The sequence below is a fragment of the Epinephelus lanceolatus genome, chromosome 4 (assembly GCF_041903045.1).
Source record: "Epinephelus lanceolatus isolate andai-2023 chromosome 4, ASM4190304v1, whole genome shotgun sequence".
In the NCBI taxonomy this organism is placed as follows: domain Eukaryota; kingdom Metazoa; phylum Chordata; class Actinopteri; order Perciformes; family Serranidae; genus Epinephelus; species Epinephelus lanceolatus.
Genome location: NC_135737.1, coordinates 10,651,183 through 10,670,894, shown reverse-complemented (window position 1 = coordinate 10,670,894; position 19,712 = coordinate 10,651,183). Strand labels below are relative to the sequence as shown.

The window sequence follows — 19,712 nt, the reverse complement described above, 5'->3', positions numbered from 1 at the left end:
TTATTTGCTGTTATTACTAAACAGTAAACTACACTAGTGTCTTGTAGACTAAATCCAAAAAGGTACGCTATGACCATTAGTACTTGACACTGGGGCACAATTAAAACTTGTCTAAACTTTTTGATTTTCCTTCCATCTACCAAACGTTTGTGCTGTGTGTAAAGGGACTGTAGTAGTACAGTGTTCATAGTGTTAAAAACTGGGTGGGCACTGTTCTCATCTCTGAATGTTCAGCCAAACCATGAGCACACAGACAGGAAACCTGACACTCCCCTGCCCTTCCTCAGCTCTGCTACTGATGAAATACAAACTGCAGGGAGCTCAGACATGGATGTAGAGGAGGTAAAAACCTAACTCACTTTTTCATTCGTCAAAGATGGTTCGGCCTCCTTTGTGTTAATCAGAATTCCCTGATGTGCTTGAGCAAGCCAGGTGTTTTCACTGAGTTTGATTCTGATTTTGTTTTAATTAAACGCTCTTCCCTTCGGACTTCTTGCTAACTGAAGCGCCAACTGGAAGTTTCCAAAATAAAAACACCTACATGATTATGATCTTCAACCGTCACTCTTCTTCCTCCTCCTCCTCTACTGTCCTACCACTCACCCTGCTATCATCTAGCTGCTTGTTCCCTCTCTCATTCTCCTGACTTAAGTTGTAGTACTAAAAACATTTCTCAGAAGCAGAGCCACTTGAGATGCTTAAATGATCTAATTACGTTCTGAAGCTGAATGTAACGAGAGTAACAGCTAGCAGACTTAACAAAGATGTAGGTCTGATCAGAAAACCAAATCATAGCAGAACATACAGCCACTGTTCACTATCAAACTGATATAACAGGCTAATTTATTCAATTTATTTAGAAGCAAGATTAAACCTTATAATGACAGCTTCCTGCACAACCTCCTGTTATTTCCACAAAATATAACGTTGACATTTCTCATCAGGATTTTGATATGTTTATCAAGTCAATACATAGCCTACTAGTTCATTTATTTTTAGGCACAAAGTATACATCTTGATGCACTATCTTTATGTAAATGTCCCCTACTGTTAATGGGGTTATTGAGCTTTTATTAGAAGACTTCTTGAGCATGTTACTACTTCCAGATATAAATATAGATGATTACACTTAAAAGGGAACAGTGGGATATCATTTTTACCTCATCATTTTACAAATCTAAATAAAATCAAGGGGTTTCTATTTGAGATTATACACAGTAGTACCCAGTTAAAGCAGCAATTTCGTCCCAAATTTTTTGATTTACAGCGGAACAAGCATTTTATATATAACTCATTTTTAACAATCCCAGTTTTTTGGGCTGATGAAAAGTATATAATTAACTTGATTGCTACTTTAGCAAAATAATATACAAATAACATAATTTGGATTAAAAGACTAACCTCCTTTACTTAAAAAAAACAAACAAAAAAAATAACATTTATACCACTTTCAAAATGCACTTGACTGCTATTAAATATTTTAAACTCAAAAATTATAGATTGGCAAAAACTATTAAATTACATTTGTGTTTCACTCAATTTTGGTTAGTCCTACATTTTAATTTATTTATTTATTTTTATTTTAGTTCTTGTTGTACAATTATATTTATTTTTCCATTATTTCTATGTTATGAATGTATTTTCTACAACTTTTATTTTGGAAAAAAAAAAAAAAAAAGCCCATTCTGTTTCAGTTGAAGAAAGTTGTATTTTGTTGTGATCCAGGGATGTTTGTTGAAAATGCTTCACCTCTTTTTTCAGTTATTTCCAGCTGTAGATTGGCAGCAGACGTGCTCCTCCTGCAAACCTTGTGTTTTGGATGGATGTAGCGTGTTACAGTGCTCGGCCCTGAGCACTTCAAGTCAAGCTTCAGCTGCACTGTGGCACGTCACCGCCCTCTCACAGTTTGCTGATGAGAAACATGAACTTAATCTCGGGACAGGGTCCACATCCTAATTTTTCAAGTACAAGCATGACAAGTAACTTTCTCTTGTCGATCTTTATGTTTTCATTTCAGTCAAGCTGGTCACCACTAGTGACAAAAATGAAGTGACATGTATTGTGCAGATAAAGTTCTTGCTCTCCGATATTAACAATCTTCAAAGCAGCATTGTGTTTTAAGCATGAAGCACGTGATTGATGCCTGAAACTGTCTGTCGTCTGTCTCCTTCTCATGACCTTTCTCTCCTTCTTTCTTCCTCCTCTTTTCCTTCCTCTCCCCTACTTTCCTCTGTCCTTTCTTTTCTTTTACCATCCTCCTCTTGTTTCCTCTCCTCTCCTCTCCTCTCCTCTCCTCTCCTCTCCTCTCCTCAGTGCACTGCAGTGACCCACTTTGAGTATGAAGCCTTGGACTGACCTGCTTTAGATGGAGGCTAGCTAATTATAACCAGCCTGTATTAATAAGGCAGGGGAATTGGTAAATATGAAACACACACACGTGTATGCATGCACACACAAATACAAAAGTGCGTCTGCAGTGAAAAACAGATACAAGCACACATACACAAACACACACACTCACACACACTCCCTCCACAAACAGACCGCTACCGACGTCTCATAAACAAGCCTCCACACCTCGGCAACATGACTCATCATGTATATAAGAGGATGTAATGAGTGAGTCATATTCATCACTTGTATCTGTTGAATGGTAACACTTGTACGTGTTACCATGGCAAACATTAAAAAATGTATTTATACTTGCAGCATAGATCCTGTCCTAGAACAAGATATCCACAATCTGAATTACACACAAAAAAATAACTGACCCAAATTATTTAAAAAAGACTATGTACCCTACATCCTGCCAACATGTGCATGCTATAAAAAAGCTTCATCTTTAATGTTTTGCATCCTGATCATGAATTATTTTGCATACAGAAAATATTTGGGGAACACTTATGTGCTGCGCTAGCAAGGCATAAAATACAAACATATCACTGAACTCATCTGTGTCATCCAACAGCACTGCAGATCTCCAGTGTTGAGTTTGTTAACGGGGTTATGTAACACAGATTGAATTACACTTTGGAAATAAGCTTTTAGCAGGTTTGATAACTGCTATGACTCAATTTTCATAAATATGAACTTCCAGATATAAAAAAAATACTTGAAAACTGTGCTGCACTTTCTGCCTCTTCCTCCCACACTGCACCATGCTGAATGATAGTGTTTACAGAAAAGTTTTATCAACATTCCTCCACTTTTATCAGCTTTATCTGCTCTTTTTAAAAGCCTCTGACTTATGACAACCTGAGCTTTAAGGGTGATGCATCTTTCCGTCCAGCCTTTTTTAAAGATTTTTCTGGTTTCAAAGTAAAAGCTCTCGGCTTGCCACATCTAAAAGCCTCTTGTACATCTAAGACACATTAGCAGCCTCTTCTATACATAAGGATGTGATGTCTTGACTCTGTGTGCACTTAATAAGGCACTTTGTTACAAACCAGTTTACTAAAAACACTCCATAAATCAATACATTCTAGATGTTCAATCAAATGTGAGTATTAGATTCCTAATAATATTCTTAAGTAATATCAAAAAGAGAAGAGAGAAAATCAAAGAGTGCAGCTCTCCACCTGACGGCCAAGCAGCAGTCTAGTTTTGATGGAGCCATGGCATGTTGCATTGAGCAGACAAAGTCCTCCTGCTAACAGGCACTTCATGTGATATATAGATTCAATATAATTATGTGGATTAATTTATTTTTGATTATTAAAACACAGTCACAGTCTTTGATCAATGTTGTTCATAAAAGGATTTTAACAAAATCTGCAAGTCTACAAAATCAGAGAAGCAAAAAGTTTTGCTTCTCTTTGTGTTGTATGATGTTGGGCATACGACGGAACAAAACCAGATTCCAGTCGGATGGGGCGCAGCTGGGCACGGTGAAATTGTCCCTCCCAGCTCCCTTCAAGTCAAGATGGCAGTGACGATAACAAAAATAACTGACTTAATTATCTCATACTGTGCCTAACTATAGTGGATCCTAACATACTGGGGTGGAATTAATCTGCAGACGCTCCGATTCAAAATGAGACCAGACTTTTCAATGGATGTCAGTTTTTGAGCCATGATGGTCAATATACAGCGTGCAACAGACGTTGTTGTTGTTGTTGTTGCTGTTGTTGTTATTTTCAGCTGATTTTTTGAAAACTTTGCGGGATGGTAAAGTGGAGTGAGGAGTCAGCGGTCCATAACGGTAAACAGTCAAAAAATATGTTTTTCCATAATTCTAAATCACCACAGCTGCAAGACGTCCTTGAGCAGACAACCATAAATGTGCACACGTATTATGAGGTTGATTGGTCCAGTAGTTTGTGAGATTAGCTGCGAACAGACAAATACACACACTCTCACACGCACACACACACTCGACCGAATGCACAATTCCATCCAGGTTTATGCATGGTGAAGATAAAAATTAGAGCGAAAGCTAAATGCATGATAACTAAATCATGAATTAAAAAAATCCCACTTAGCTGCTTAATTTATTAACAGAGTTTTGTGAGTTTGTTGGGTTACGCGAAGATCAACCTCAAAGAAATTCATGAAATGGCCCCGACTTCAACATTGCATTATGCGGTGGTGGCACATATTGTGTTGGAAAGAGTGCCAATGGAAAATCAATTAGGATCCGTTGTCGTGATGGACACAGAAATTCCCTGGTTCAACGACATCATGCAGTGGGTAGTGGTTAATGTTATAACCCCATAGGTAGTGTAAAGAGCAAGAGACTCTTGGGTGGTGGATGGGTCGGCAAACACCTGCTAGTGTTGGTGCCAAAGCCAAACTGTGCCATCACAACATAGTGCGGTGTTCAGAGGTTGTCGTCTTTTCACATATTTCTGTGAGATTAGGTTGGAGAAAATAATGCAAATTATAAGAGTAAAGAAACAGGCCTATGTGATAAAATAGTTCATAAATGAAACTGAGAGCATGCTTTAGTAACCTAACTGAAAAATGATATTTAACTTCATTCTGCAGAGAAGCTGCTTACTGAAACAGCTTGTTTACTGTTTTGCCCCAACTGTCGCCTCATTTTCTTCACTGTGGAGAACACAAAGGTTAATCCTAAATTTGTGAAATTATCTCCACTCATGTCAATGATGTCATCCTGATCCAAAGTGGTCCCCGCCCTCAAAGAGCAAAGTTTGGTTACATTTTTACCACACTTTCGGAAAAGCCAAGCCTCATTTATCTACCTGCCACAGTTGCAAACTCTAATTATGTGTAATTATACCCCACGCTCTCTTCAGTGTGTCATCCCACGTCCCAGGGGTGCAGGTGATACTCATGCATGCCAATCTAGCCAAGCATAATAAGCAGCTGGAGGAACTGCTCGCCACGTCTGACCCATCAGTGTCGACACTAACCTCAAAATTCGATAAAGGTCATGTAACGCTCACCCACACCATATTCCTCTCACAGCTCAGCAAATTAAAAGTGATGGTAGAAACTTCTCCTCTCGTGGGTGTTGGAGCAAAATGTCTTGAAATGACCTGAAATAATTTATTCTTTGGAAAAGGGGATTAAAAAAACCTTCTGGAAACATAAAATGAACTTTTACAAGAATCCAACAACAACCGCTCATTGATGAACCTCAGATATTCTAAATTCATTTCAAAATGTGCCCCCACAGTGGAGATATGACAGAGGTTACCCTAAAACACGGAAATCAAACCCATTGAGGTTCATGGCTACTTGTGCTGTTAAAACAACACAAATAACATGCTGCTGGTGAGTGGCAGTGTGTTGAGAGAACCTGATGTCTCAGCATGATGTCAGGCTCATTGTTCTCTGCTGCTATTTTCCGCACTTGTTGATATGAAGCATCATCAAATATCTAGCATCTCAGCCTCCTGTGTGCAGCGACTCTTTCACGCTGACAACATAATGAGCATCTAAACTTTCAGTCCAAATAAGAACAAGAAAAACACCATAATTACAGATGTGGTGATTGTTACTGATTACGTCTTAACATTTTAGCTGTCAGAAACTATGGAGGGGGTATTTTGTGGTGCTCCTAAAAGGATGCAAGACACTTTAGGATACAACACTGACCTTAATGTCATGTATAGAGCAGCAGGCATCACACACGCTATGCATAAGTTCTGGAGTCAAGATCTCACTATACTTTAAATAAATGCTTGTTGTTTGTCTACCTTAAAGGTCCAGTGTGTAGGATTTAGGGGGATATATTGGCAGAAATAGAACATAACATAGAAAGTATGTTTTCTTTGGTGTATAATAACCTGGAAAAAAGAATTGTTGTGTTTTAGTTACCTTAAAATGAGCCATTTATGTCTACATAGGGAGTAGGAGTTGCCCAGACAGGAGAAACCAAACTCTGGCTCTAGATAGGGCTATTCACATTTTTGTGTTGCCCACTGTAGTTAGCAGCTCCTTCATGACGAGCAGCACACACAAAAAAACAGCTTTCTTTTTAAAATGTGAAACTGCTTTATTCTGTGTTTTTACCAGTGTTAGTCATTTGGTCCGTTTGTTTTGGAGAGGAGGAGACCTCTGTGGATAATTTGTTTCCTATTAAAAACCTCCTGTGCAATAAACACTGGTGAAATTCTAACTAGGAGAAGTTTCAGCTGGTTGCAATCTGCAATCCTCACCCTCTAAATCTTACACACTGGACCATTAAAAAAACTATTTCCAACAACAGAATCACTCGAGGGCTGTCTGAAATGATTAGGAAGAAAAGGTGAGCGCAGATTAGCAGGTGCTAGGCTAGCAGACCCTCTATGATACGCCAAGCAGCATCAGTGAATCACTGACTTGTAACGTGAAACTGCTTTATTCAGTGTGTTTACCAGCTTTAATCACACAGTGCATTCGCTTGGAGAGGTAGGGAGTTATCCAGATAATTCAACTCCTGGTACAAACCTCCTAAACAATGAATGCTGAAGGAATTCTAACCAGGGGATGTTTCAGCTGATTGCAAGCTGCAGTCCTCACCGCTATGTGCCTTACACTCTGGACTTTTAAAAAACCCTTTCCAAAAACAGAATCACTTGAGGGCTGTCTGACATTTTTTGTAATTTTCTAATAAAAAAAAAAAAAAGAAAAAAAAAAGACAATTGACTGGGTGTGCTGAGGATTCAATTTCGGGAGGGTCTGAATCTTTCTACCACCGTCGCGTGTTCAACGTTCTCTTTTTTAATATCAATTGTAATTGTAGCCAGTTGTAAGTATCTAACAGTAGTTTCTTTCTGCCATCTTTACTGAATGTTGCTCCAGATGAAACACCCTGCCTGTGCTCAGTTTACATTCATATACTCTCCACGTGTTGCTTTACTCACAGCTACCTTAAAATAGATGCTAATAACATCCCATTAACGTTATGTATATTGTATTCTATTGTTTTTCCATTTAAAACAAAGAAGATGCTTATGGAGGGAAATCTGTACTTGTCCTTGCATAGTCTTCCCTTCTGATTTACTGGAAACTTTCCAGTCGTCTAACTGAATCTCAACACACACTGCAAACACACTGAGAGAGATAAAATAAAGAAATAACACATCTGATCTCAAAAGAAATGGAGGGATTACAATTTCAAACCACTGACGATATCATTGTGCAGGTAATGATGTGTGTGTGTCTGTGTGTGTGTAGATATGGTGTGTCTGCAGCTGTGTAACTACAGGGTTCCCTACTGGTTGCTGTGATGAGGGTCTTTGTTTTCACTACTCTAAGCAACACACACACACATACACACACATTCCTGCAGTTACAACACTCACAGGAAGAACACACACTTCCTTTGACACGTCAAAAGGATTTGATGAAAAACTTTTCTGTGTTTTTTTTGCAAAGTGTGTGTGTGTGTGTGTGTATGTGTGTGTGTTTGTGTGTGTGTGTGTGTGATGAAAATGTGCCTAACCCACCACTCCCAGAAAGTTTATTATGAAGTGAGGTAGCAGCACAAGCGCTAAGGTCAGAGAGCAACCACTTTCCTCCCTGTTGTGTTTTTGTATGTTATGAAAATGTCTTCATAAGTTCATCAGACTGTATGTAAGTATTTCTATGTTTGTGTATGTTTAGGGCGCTGTGGGTCAAGGCCGAGGGATTTGGGATGGGGGGGGGGGTTACTTAGAGGTCGTTCACAATAAATAATAAATGGTCCTCCACAACGACATAACTGGATAAGTAAACAGTCCAATCTGTTGCTAAGGCCCCTGCGGACCCGCCAGGCCCAGAATAGGCTCTCCATGCTGGGGGATTGGAGGCTCAAATCCTGGGATCTGGTGTCCACGGGCCTGCAGGGGAGGGGTGGGGGGGCTAAAGATCACAAATCCTTTCTCATGTTCCGTTACTTTTCCTCTCACACTTCACTCTGACAAACATATCCAGAGTCACCTGTTCATAGCAGACACAGAGGATATGCTCTGAGCACGCTGGGTTTTTCTGGGCCCAGGTTACAGTGTTTTTTGTAGTTGTCTTATCTTTATCAAGCAGTTCTGTCCACTACAACCTCCCAAATAAATATTTAAAATATTGTAACAGTACCTTTTACCCCACGCCCCCTGAGTACACAGAACTGTCACGCTCACACTGATCTGGACGACACATAAAAACAGAAAAGAACTTCTGGCAGTGGGTAGTGAGCTCTACTTAATTCTTCCTGAACAAGTATGGTGGAAATCCAGATGTTACACACCACCTGTGGCAGTCATTCAGGATTCAGAGCACTGTAGTAATATAAGTAACCAGTGTGGAGTCATAATCTATAAAGAAATCAATAGGAAGTGTAGTTTGGGTAGCTTCACAGTTACACATTTGTGAAATACACAAGTTAAAACTGGCTGTTAACTGGCCCAGACACATCAAATGGACATCAGAGAACTGGTGGCGATGAAGGCAGATTGTTGCGTCGCCTCACATCGCCTGTGTTTTGGTCAAAGGGTTGTAAAGACTGCAAAGATTACAGCCGACAGCCAGCTAGCATATATACGTTCTGTGTCTACGTAAGAGGAAACAACTCTTCATACCAGCATTCACCGACAGGGTTCACCGTCTCCAATGTTGATCCAGCCAACATTGGTCTCTTACTAAATCAGAAAGCGGCAGGTCATCATACTTCTGATGAAGTGGATTTGTTGCCAGTGTTATCATAATTAGTGAAACAATACAATGCAGTAATACAATATTGGTTCTGTATATGAAGCATTAATTTAGAATTCACACATAATAAAACTTATCTTGGTATTTTAGTGTTTCATGATGGTCTTTTTGGTACTTTCCCACCTTGATGACACTATAAATCTGAGGAAACCCCTGAAAATTCAAAAGCGGATATTAACAAATATCAGAAATCAGTTCTACATACGGGCCATCAGTTATTTAATTCCTAAACCATCACAATCTGTATTTACAAACCAAAGTAGGTCAAATGAACCTAAGCGGTCCAGACCAGAATCTTGAGCAGCTTTGTGAAGAAACATCAGATGTGAGTGCCACATTGGGGGGAAGTGGGGGGGGGGGGGTAGCAGTGTGAACACAGCCTGATGAAGGGGGGCTCTGAGCTCTGAGCACTTGGAAAATATTCATCTCCCCAAAGCAGGGAGAGTTAAGGGGGGCAGGCTTTGTCTAACACCCCCCCTTCAGTCCTCTGCTCTTTTGTTGGGAGGTAGCACACACACACACACACACACACACACACACACACACACACACACACACACACACACGTAAAGCTCTCCAGCAGTGAGGCTTTGACCAGCTGTCTTCGATCTGAAAGATGGCCATCGTCACTCATAAACACAGAGAGCTCGCAGAGGAAGGCGAGCAGAAGGAAATATCTCTTTCTCTTCTCTGCAGCATCTGAATGTTTCACTTTTCTCACGTCATTTATTCAGTTTAGATTTGACATTTTAGGCGGTGACTTCCAGCATGCAGAAGGAGCTCCTATTTCTTAATCATTAGATTCAGAAACTGCCAGCAATCGCCTTAAAGCCCTCTGAACAATCAAAAAAAACAACAAAAGAAAATTCTTTAAGTCTAATTCTTAGATGCAGGTGCAGCACTGCTTGAAGTGACTGCTGAGGGATTGAATTCCTATATATATCTATATTCTGAAAGCTTTTTTTTTTCATCTAAATTTTGAAGCCAGTGTCACCGAATCAAAACCGAGTATGCTCTTAAAAGGAGGTTTTTTTCTCTTAAAGGTATCAAGATGACTCATAGCACCAGCAGCACATTATACTGTGTTTTGCTTTCATGCCAGAAATCATTTTCATAGAGAGGCTGTTTTTAAAATGGAGGCCATTACAATTTGAATATGACGCACAACTCTTTATAAAGAAAAATAATAAGTGGCTCATGTTTTGAAAACAGTATGCAGCAAAAATCGGAATAAATTACGGAATTCTAAAACATGACAGACAGGGTAATATCTCCATCTATTTATCATCAATAGAGACAGACAGAGTAATATCTCCATCTATTTATCATCAATAGAGACAGACAGAGTAATCTCATAGAAGAACAGCATTCTGCCACACATATTCAGTTTGAATAGAGGTTAAGGGAGAACCAATCAAATGCTCCCAAACTGAAACGATTCCTATCATCAGGGCGTCTGCGTAGAAATCGAAGCAGACATGATGGCTACACTAACAAAGATAACTGAAGCAGCCTCCTTTCTCTGCCCTCAGTGTGTGTGTGTGTGTGTGTGTGTGTGTGTGTGTGAAAACCGGTGTGTATTGTTCATGGACCAAGGCTATTTCAGAGGAGGGGGCCATTCCAGTCGTCCTCGCTGCATCGGCCCTTTCATCGCTCCCTTATCCATATTCATCGCCGCCCCGCTCTCCTCACCTATCAGCGACCGGCTGGCTGTGACCGACGTCCCGCTCCACCAATCGCTCGCCTCCCTTTGTGGGAATATTCCCACCTCTCAGCGCCTTCACCCCACCCTGTACAATGGCTTCCTTTTTTTTTTTTTTTTTTTTTTTACTTTGACGCAGTGGCTTGAAAAAAAAAACGAAGAGGAGAGGGTGGAGGAGAAGGAGAGTCGCAGCTACCACTGGCAGAGTCCTGCAGACGGCGGCTGCGAATCGATCGACAGCCTCGGAAACGGTTGCCTGAGCAAGCGTCGTCAATGGCAGCCTGCGATTGATGAAGGGGGTGGGTGGAGGACGGAATGATGGGAGGACGAGGGTGAAGGAGGACAGGAGGAGGAGGGTGCAGTCGTGATGGTCTGAAGTAGAGCATGATTAGTATGGATGAGGAGGAGAGGAAGATGGAGAGAATGGAAGAGGATGAGAGGCTCGTAAGTGTACCAAAACAGGTGTGCCGCAGAGGAGAACGCCGTGTTCTACAAGATACCGTGGATAAAGCAGATTGTGTTTTAAAAAAATAGTGCTTGGTATTTAACACTCAATACATGAAAACTATAAATCTGTATATTTTGTACAAAGCAGCTGAACCGTTCTGTTAACTTCTCATTTTAGTTTAAAAAATGAACGTATTACTATGTATTCTGGCTCACACTGTTGCAGTCTTGGTCGTTTCTAGGTCTGAACCCCCTCTGCCTGCTGTCTATTTTCGAGTGCACAACGACAAATGTGGGGCTTCTTCCTCTTCAGCCCGGACAGCTGATCAATGCGAGGAAGGCAGCTCTCCTTTGTGTGGACGTTCCCCCCCCCCCCAAAAAAAGATGCTCCGCTCAGCTCCAGGAGCAACAGAAAACACTCCGATCAATAGCATCAAAGGCTCATACAGCCCAGGCTCACTACACATCATGCATGTGTGCATGTGTTGAGTAAGTGCGTGCATGTGCGTCCATCTACAGCGCAATACATCATTTACACACCCCTTCATCTCTCTCATTAAACGTCATCTCTGCTTCTTGCGACTTAAGTTGGACAGAAAACACAAGGACAACTCCGCACACACACACACAGACACACACAGACACACACAAACAGAAATCTTCCGGTGCACTGCTAGTCCCCTAATGTCACTTGGCAAGGGCATTTCAAGGCCCTCCACCCTCCTCCTTCCCAGCCCTGGCTTGCCAGTCCATCCATTTACTAAATGAATGTATTACATCTTACAGACAGGAGAGACTGTAGCATAGAGTGATGAAGGGACTGAAAAGTCTGTGCGTCCAGGTCAGCAAACTTTTCCCTGACTGTTAAACCTGTAGGCGTCCCCACTCACATGTTCATTTTCTGACCACCTACATGAAAATCGAAAAGAAAAACAAAACAAAACATCCAATTTATTTTGTTTGTGCTTACATAAGACTTCTTAATGGCTTATACAAGCAGGTTTTTTCCCTGAAAGCTGCATTTGTTTTTGAATGGACTGAATCTGAGTCATTTCTATTAGACTGAGAGGCCCTGAACAAATAACCAAAATGACTACAAACTCCAGCCTCCTGTCTGGTTACATTTACAGAGGTTCAGTGATATGAAAGGCTCCGCCATCTCATATATGAAATTAGCACCTGCACAATTCAAGAAAGCTGTAAAAGGTTTGTTTTTGTCTCCCCAATCTTATCCTTATCCTTATGGATTACCTACTGTTCACTAATAATTAGCCATTTTCATTTTATATTTTACTTTGTGAACTTGCATATATGGACACTTGCTATTGTGTGCAGTCTTATCTTTTGTCTTTCTCTCTTTCCCAACCTTGCAATATTTTTCCTTATTGTCTAATGGATGACATATACTTAGGAGTTTGCCTTGATCAAGCCCCTCTGAGGGATCACCTCTCCATTGCATTTCTGTGGCTTAAATACTCATTTGTATTTTTTGCATTATGTGTGAACCAGCTAACTAATATCAGTCTGTAGTGTCAGTGGAGATTTTAGGTCATAGCCTCTTTTGGTCTGGATGTTGTTTGAGACTGAAATTTGTGATGAATTCAGCAAAGTATTTTCATTTTGAGGCTCATAATGCTGAAGTTTTCATATTAAAATTTTCAACATATTTTGAGTACAAAATAGTGCAAAGCATGCCCAGTCCAGTACATTTAAGATAATGAAGGCTTTAACCTTTTAACCTGTGTGTGTCATAAAAACTGTGACTTTATCTCCCCTGTTGATGCATCCCTGCACTGAAGCCACTAATGTACTTTTACCACCAAATCTGGCAGGTGTAAGCAGGTTTTCAATGCAGGAAAACATATTTAAAATAGGTGATAGACTGCTTTCCCTTTGCCGGTGCAGGAGACAAATATGCCTTTCTGTTTTGTTTGGTTTTGTTTTTCTGCTGTGTCACTTTCTACGTTACAAATGGGCTGGAAAAAAGGTTAGTAAACAGTATGAAGCAGCATTAAGGCCAGTGGAAATGTACCGTGGTTACTCCTGTCTTTACACCTGTCACTTATTCAGTATGTCTCTCAAACTCTGGCTAATTTTGAACGATATCTGAGTGCTGCTCGGACTGAGACAGACAGTATTTTGAGGCGTCATTGCATCACACCAGCCAAGGGGCTAAAATCAGCGTGTCCACCCGGGTGTGGAAGCCGTTTGGAGCTGGAGCCAATAAATAACTGCGACTACTGCAGAGTCATTGTCCCAGGAGAGAATGGCAATTGTAACCTTTCCCATTAAATAACCGTTAGTGGTTTCTAGTGGGTTTTTTGTCCATTGGGAAAAGGGCTTAAGGTACTTTTTCTGTTTGGTCTCTAGAAATAAGTGATTAAGCAACATATTTAAGGTGATTTAATTTCTTATTTCCAACTTTTCAACTACTTATTTGGACCACCTAATAAAGCCTTGAACTCAACAGCAGCGCTGTTGCTGTGGTCTCTGCTGAAGGCTCCACGATAGTCTGATTATCTCATCAAAATATGCTACTTTACAGGAAAATAATACATTCTTCATGATTTTTTTCCCTCCAAATAAATGTAGTCTTGGTTAAAATTTAAAAGTCTACATAAAGCCCTGAACCCTGATTGGCCGACAGCAGCTGATCCTTGAATAATGAAATAACTGGAAGATTTTTACTCATTTAGCCAATCATGATGAAGACTGGCTTTGAAAACGATCCAAGTTTAAACATCTGAAACTAAATCAAATATTAACAATGAGCTCATTAAACGGCTCTGATCATATATGTACATGATTAGAAGGAAGTCAGAGTTCCTTTAATGTGGGGGATGGCTATTGGTTGGGGGTGAGGGCAGGGGAGGTGTAGAGATGAGAATGGGTTTGGGTGGGTAGATTAGAGGGCTGGTGGGGGTGGGCGGCTGTGAACAGCAGCTACTGCAGCTACTCATTGATCTTTTCGTCTTTAAGACCTTCAGCTTTTATAAGATGGAGCTGTGATTTATGACCCTCAGGGTTATAGTGGTCCCACGTCGTCTTGTACCTCTACTCTCTGACAGTTGACCACCTCTTTCTCTCTAATGTTGCTTCCCATATTCCTCACACACATGTTTGCTTAAACCCTGGACATAAACCAGCCGGAAATTCGGTAAGAAAAATAAAGTGCATCTTTTCTTGTCTTTTTTGAACTGAAAACACTTTGCACAGGCATTACACCTCACATTTCAATGAAAAATAACATGACTAAAAAATGATTATTTTCCTCTGTGATGAAGAGAAATATTTCTGATTTAAACGCTATTTAGAACTCTTCATGTTAAGTTTCAATCTACCTGTGAAAAAAGAAAAAGGTTAAAAGAAACGTGGTTTTTACTCAACAGCAGTTGCACAGTGCACACAGAAGCCATGACATATCACACTTAAAGCACTTTCAGTGAGTAAGCATTTCAGCAGTACATCAGCAGTCATAAACCCATATGCTTTGATGACATGGCTAGCATGAGGTCAAAGGTCATCAGAACTCATCTGTGCAGTAATGTTGGGTATCATGACAAAAGAAACACTGAATTTGTATAAAAAGCATGAGAATGGATGTTATGGAACTGGTAACATACAATATAAACAATATCAGCATGCATTATCCTGGATCATGAGTAGAATATGAGGATGCTACATGTTACTTTAGATCCTATTTAAATGCCAGGCAGCAGTTAGACCTTGTCATTGAAATGGCCTAAAATTTAGATTTCACTCTGCAGAATTTGACCTTCAAAAACACAACATGTACGTGTTGTCACTGCTGAATCAGTCCTGCATTGAAAAAGGTTACAGTAAAGATTAGGGAAAAAAAACAGGTAGAAGATCAAAATCAAAGTCTCTCTTACCATGAGTCTCAGTTTCTTGGTGAGGGAATACAATGCCTTCAGTTTCAAATAGGGGCTGCAGGAAGGCCACTACAGAGAGAGGAAGCACAGGGGTGGGGGGTGTGTGGCGTAAGCTAATCATACAGAGAAACAACCATTGTTATGATCTCTTAGCAGCACTTTGACCTCTATAACTTTAAAACTGCAGCCTGAGTGCATCTTAAAAATATAAATACAAAAACATACTCTCAGTGAAAATAAATGGTTTTATTCTGCATCTTAGTATTAGTAAAGTAAAAGAATAATTTAGGCTATTCTCATCTGTGTCATCTGATTGGTTCAAGCTGTCAATAGCAGTCATAATTACAACCAAATTCTTCGACCATGTCATTGGAACAAAGAGACATCTTTTAAAAACAGAACTGAATTTACTGTCAGTGCAAAATTTTCACACAAGACCTGCAACCAAGCTCTGATTCCTCTTCTCTGATTCTCTGAAGTGTGAGTGGGAGCGACTCGTTCATTTTCAACCAAATGTCATCTGATCGTCAGCCTGATGCTGCCGGCTGAGGGAGTGTTGACCTGGCTGCACCGTGGCCATCCTCTCAGCCTGAGTAAAAGCCTGGTCGGCCATGCTCATCATCATCATCATCATCATCATCGTTCCAACCTTTTCATTTGTCTAAATGGACGAGCAGGCTGACTGTTACACAGGCAGGAGGATGGTCCCCTGAGGGGGAGCCTTGGGTTTTTACATACAGTGAGGAGGAGCCTTTAGTGCTGCGAGCGCATCGATCTGCAGTTAAACAACGCTCGCTAACCTGCAGCTCACCCCTCCACAGCCGGACACTCTCTCTGTCTAATTATTACTCCTGAGGACGGCTGTCAAGTTTTCTGATGGGAGCTGAAGAAACTGAAAAATCACTGTCTTGTTCTTTTCTGTCATCACTGTTAAGGGTCAGGTCACCCAAAAATCTACAAAAAGATAAAAACGTATTGATTCTCAATGGGTCGCCACTGAGACTGTCATTTTGCACTAAAAGGGACAGACTGCTTAAACTCTTAGGTTCAGAGTTAAGATGTAAGTTAAAACATTATAGTACCTCTCACACCTGCTTGCACAAAATTAGTAGATCACCCACAATGTAGAGCTTTGTGAGAGAAATCTTGTGGCCTTTTCAATAAGAGACTGATAAATCAGGCCAATAGCAGGGTAATTATCAGTCATGTTGACCACCTTTAAAATGATGAGCATTCTACTCTGATCAGACCTGCAGAAAACACCTGCTGTGAAATCATATTTTCTTTGCATATTTTTTAACACACACACACATTTCACTTGTAGTTCACTTGGCATTTGTCATTTGACTTTAATAATACACTAATACACTTCATTCATGTGTGTTTCAGTGGAGAGTTTTAATGTTCCATTAAGGTCTAATGCTGTTTTAGAGACTTTTCTGCCCTCATAGGAAAAAAATGGGGGCAAAACTGTTTTTGTTTTTTTAAGTTATAAATAGTAAAACTGAAACACATGGCATATAAGCTGCATGCAACTAAATATGATCATAGCATTAGAAATACAGGTGACCTAATATGTATTTTTTTCTTTTCAAAATCTTAATGACCATCTTGTCCCAGATTTGACTTTAAAGGCTTGCTCTCCAAACACCTCTGCCACTTTATACTGAAATATCTGTCACTCTTGCTAATGACATATTTCTCTTTGACACCTAAAGGAACAGGCGTCCGTAATATTATTTCATGTTCACACTGACAGTCTGCAATGTACAGACTTTTCTAAAGGTGTCTTAGACATTTAAAATCCTTAGATGCATATAAAGCATCTCCCAAATCTTCAGCAGCTCCTTGGTGAGTGCACGCGGCACTTCGGTGTTGTGTAAATAACACATTTAAAGGTGTAGTGTATGTCCAAATGTCCATGATGGGGTGCATGGCCAGGATAGGCTACTGATGGTTGTAATGCCGGGTGATGGGAATGCTTGGCGCATGACAGCATGTAAACAAAAACCAAATATGGTGATTACCATGGTGACATATCCATATTTCATCCAACCAGAGAATAATGAAGAAACATGATTGGACAATTTAGAGAAAAAAATTTCTCCCTTCCAGCTGCAGGTTATTATAATCAGGACAGCAAAGCACGATCAAAATATACAGGCACTGACATGCTGCAATAACACAGAGACACTGTCGCATTCTGAGCTGCTCTGGGTTCCCCTTGTTCTTTCTGGCTCGCCACAGGCCTGCTGTTAATGTGAGTCCGCTTGTTTATCCGCTTGTGTAATTGTACACAAAGCGGCGATGGAGGCTGATGTGTGAGATTATCACAAGGTCATCCGTCGACGGGATGAGAGTCTGCGATCACGCACCAGCCTGATCTGGCTTTCACTTGTTTACATCCTTATTTTGGCTCCAGCATGGCCGCTGTGGCTGCGCGTAAATCTTAAGACGCAATAAAAACACCCAATTCGGCTGATCTAAAGAGGCTAAAACAGTCAGGATGTGAGCGAGGGGAACCGGCGGCTTCCCTCCAAATCCCCCCTCGGTCCCTCTCATTGTTTCCTTTCCACCAAAAGCGGCGGCTCATCATTATTCTACTGCTGATGGAAAATGACTGTCGCTCACTAGAAAGCGGATAAAAATGGAGCTCTCTATATTTATATCACTGCGTAACTGAGACACATATCTCTGAATCTGAGCTGTAGCATGTGTACGTGGAGAATCAGATCAACCTGCTCCCCTTTCTCTCTGCCTGCCTCAGGACGAAGTAACATTCACCGAAACCCGAACAGCTCCCCGCATCCCCATCGCTGCTCTTACCTCCCGTGTTTGTGCGTTTGGTGCTGCTGGCCTCCGTCGGAGTCTCCAGGGGTCTTTTACGTGAGTCCGGGGGATCGGACTCCATGTGTGGTTGTTGATTGTGATGGTGAGGATTTGAAAAAATCCCGTTTTGCTGTACTGCTCCGCCGGCCATCATTTTCGAGCTTGCTCTTGGATGCTTGGGCTGCGTTTGCGTTTAAATCCCCCCTTTTCCCGTTTTTTTACGCAGCGTAGCCGTGCAGATGAGTCCTTGGAGAAGGCGAAAGCGATTTGGGAATTGGAAAATACGCCTGTTTCTTGCGGACGGGGAAGGTTAGCTGCGCGTTTCTCCGTGGTGCGCCGTGCGTACAGAGATGCTGCGCAGTGTCAGAAAGAAAGAAACGCTGGAGCGGCGGATGGTCGAGTCAGAGGAGGGAAAAATCCGAAACCTCTGCGGATGGAGAATGAGCTAGGCTACTGAAAACGTGCAAGTGGAACGTCAATCTTCCATCAACCGTCTGATATGCGGGCTAGGATATGTGTGTCATTCCGCTGCAACCACATAAAAGAGCATACTCATGTCAGGCAGTGCAGGATGGTGGCGCTCCTCTGCAACGGCCAGCGAAACCGAACAATAAATAAAACAAAACAAAACAAAAAAACAATGCCGAAAGACAAAGACGCAAAATCAACCGAAGAGAGAAGAAAGAAAGAAAAGGTCGGTGAAGCAATGATAATACAAAAAAAAAATCCGATGCGTTATTGGTAGGCTATTATAATTTCTTTCTTCTTATCCTGTCCTGGCTCCGAGCATGAAGACACCCAGGGGTGACGGGGTGGGTGAAGAGGGTCCGGAGACGCGGAGCTGGAGAAACACACAGAGAAAGAGACGTTTTTTCCTGCTCGTTCTCTCGGTGAAGATGCTGCAGTCTTGCGTTCAGAGCATCCCTTCTCTGACTGGCTGCTAGAGGGAGCGCAGGGGAGCGGCTGACGTCACAGGGCCTCCCGATGCCTTCAGTGGCATCCCGTGAACTCGGGTTTCCCAGAGTTTGATGCAAGTGCGACTTGTCTCTGTGTTGTAGTGCTTTTTTTAAAGGAAAAAAAAGCCTTGCAAAGTCACTCAGGGAACTTCATAGTCTAGTTTTAAGCGTGTTTCCTTTTGTTTACATGATGGAGCTATATTGTAGTGAAGGAAAAAAGAGGTCGTTTGATTAGATCAACTTACATTACATCAAGTCAGTGGTCTTTAACCATCTCATGGCCCCGATACTCTTCATGTTTTCATGCAAAGCACAATGAAACAAATAACATGTTTACGAGTCGTCTCTTGGGCTCATTTAAAGCATAAAATCCCGGCTTTACCATGTGGTAGCCGCAGAAATGAGAATCAATCCTTGCATCTCTTATTTTCGACGTTACCTGAAGGCATCATAAGAGAGAAAGCGAGAAAATGTGGGAGAGAGACGCCTCAGTCGAGACACTATTGGCCGAGGCTGCATTTCTCCGGCAAAACGAAAAGGACACAGATATATTCGCCCGGTGGGGTCACATGACGGAGAGGAAAGGATGCGGCGGCGGGTTTTTACTCCGTTACAGTCCCGGCAAATGCAATTAAGGTTGAACCGGAGCCTGAAGGTCCCGCTGCGGCTGTTTGAAGGTCTGAAGCTGCCAGTCAGCAGGCCAAGGAAGCCTCCAACTCACCTGGAGATCTGCAGGAGGAGAGCTCGCCC

At 41.3% G+C, this 19,712-nt stretch overlaps 1 protein-coding gene across 2 annotated transcripts in view; it reads right to left on the bottom strand.

Moving 5' to 3' along the window:
- Nucleotides 1-18,941, bottom strand: part of nova2 (NOVA alternative splicing regulator 2) — a 95,340-nt gene extending 76,399 nt beyond the window's left edge. Inside the window, exons 1-2 of one of the 2 annotated variants that reach the window (XM_033631189.2) lie at nt 18,004-18,941; nt 15,178-15,246 (exon numbers count right to left, since the gene is read on the bottom strand). In XM_033631189.2, coding sequence (XP_033487080.1) covers nt 15,178-15,246; nt 18,004-18,160 — 226 coding nt within the window. In that variant the 5' untranslated portion in view covers nt 18,161-18,941. The remainder of the gene's footprint in view (nt 1-15,177; nt 15,247-18,003) is intronic. The other variant, XM_033631190.2, reaches the window with a different exon arrangement.
- Nucleotides 18,942-19,712: the final 771 nt, after the last annotated feature.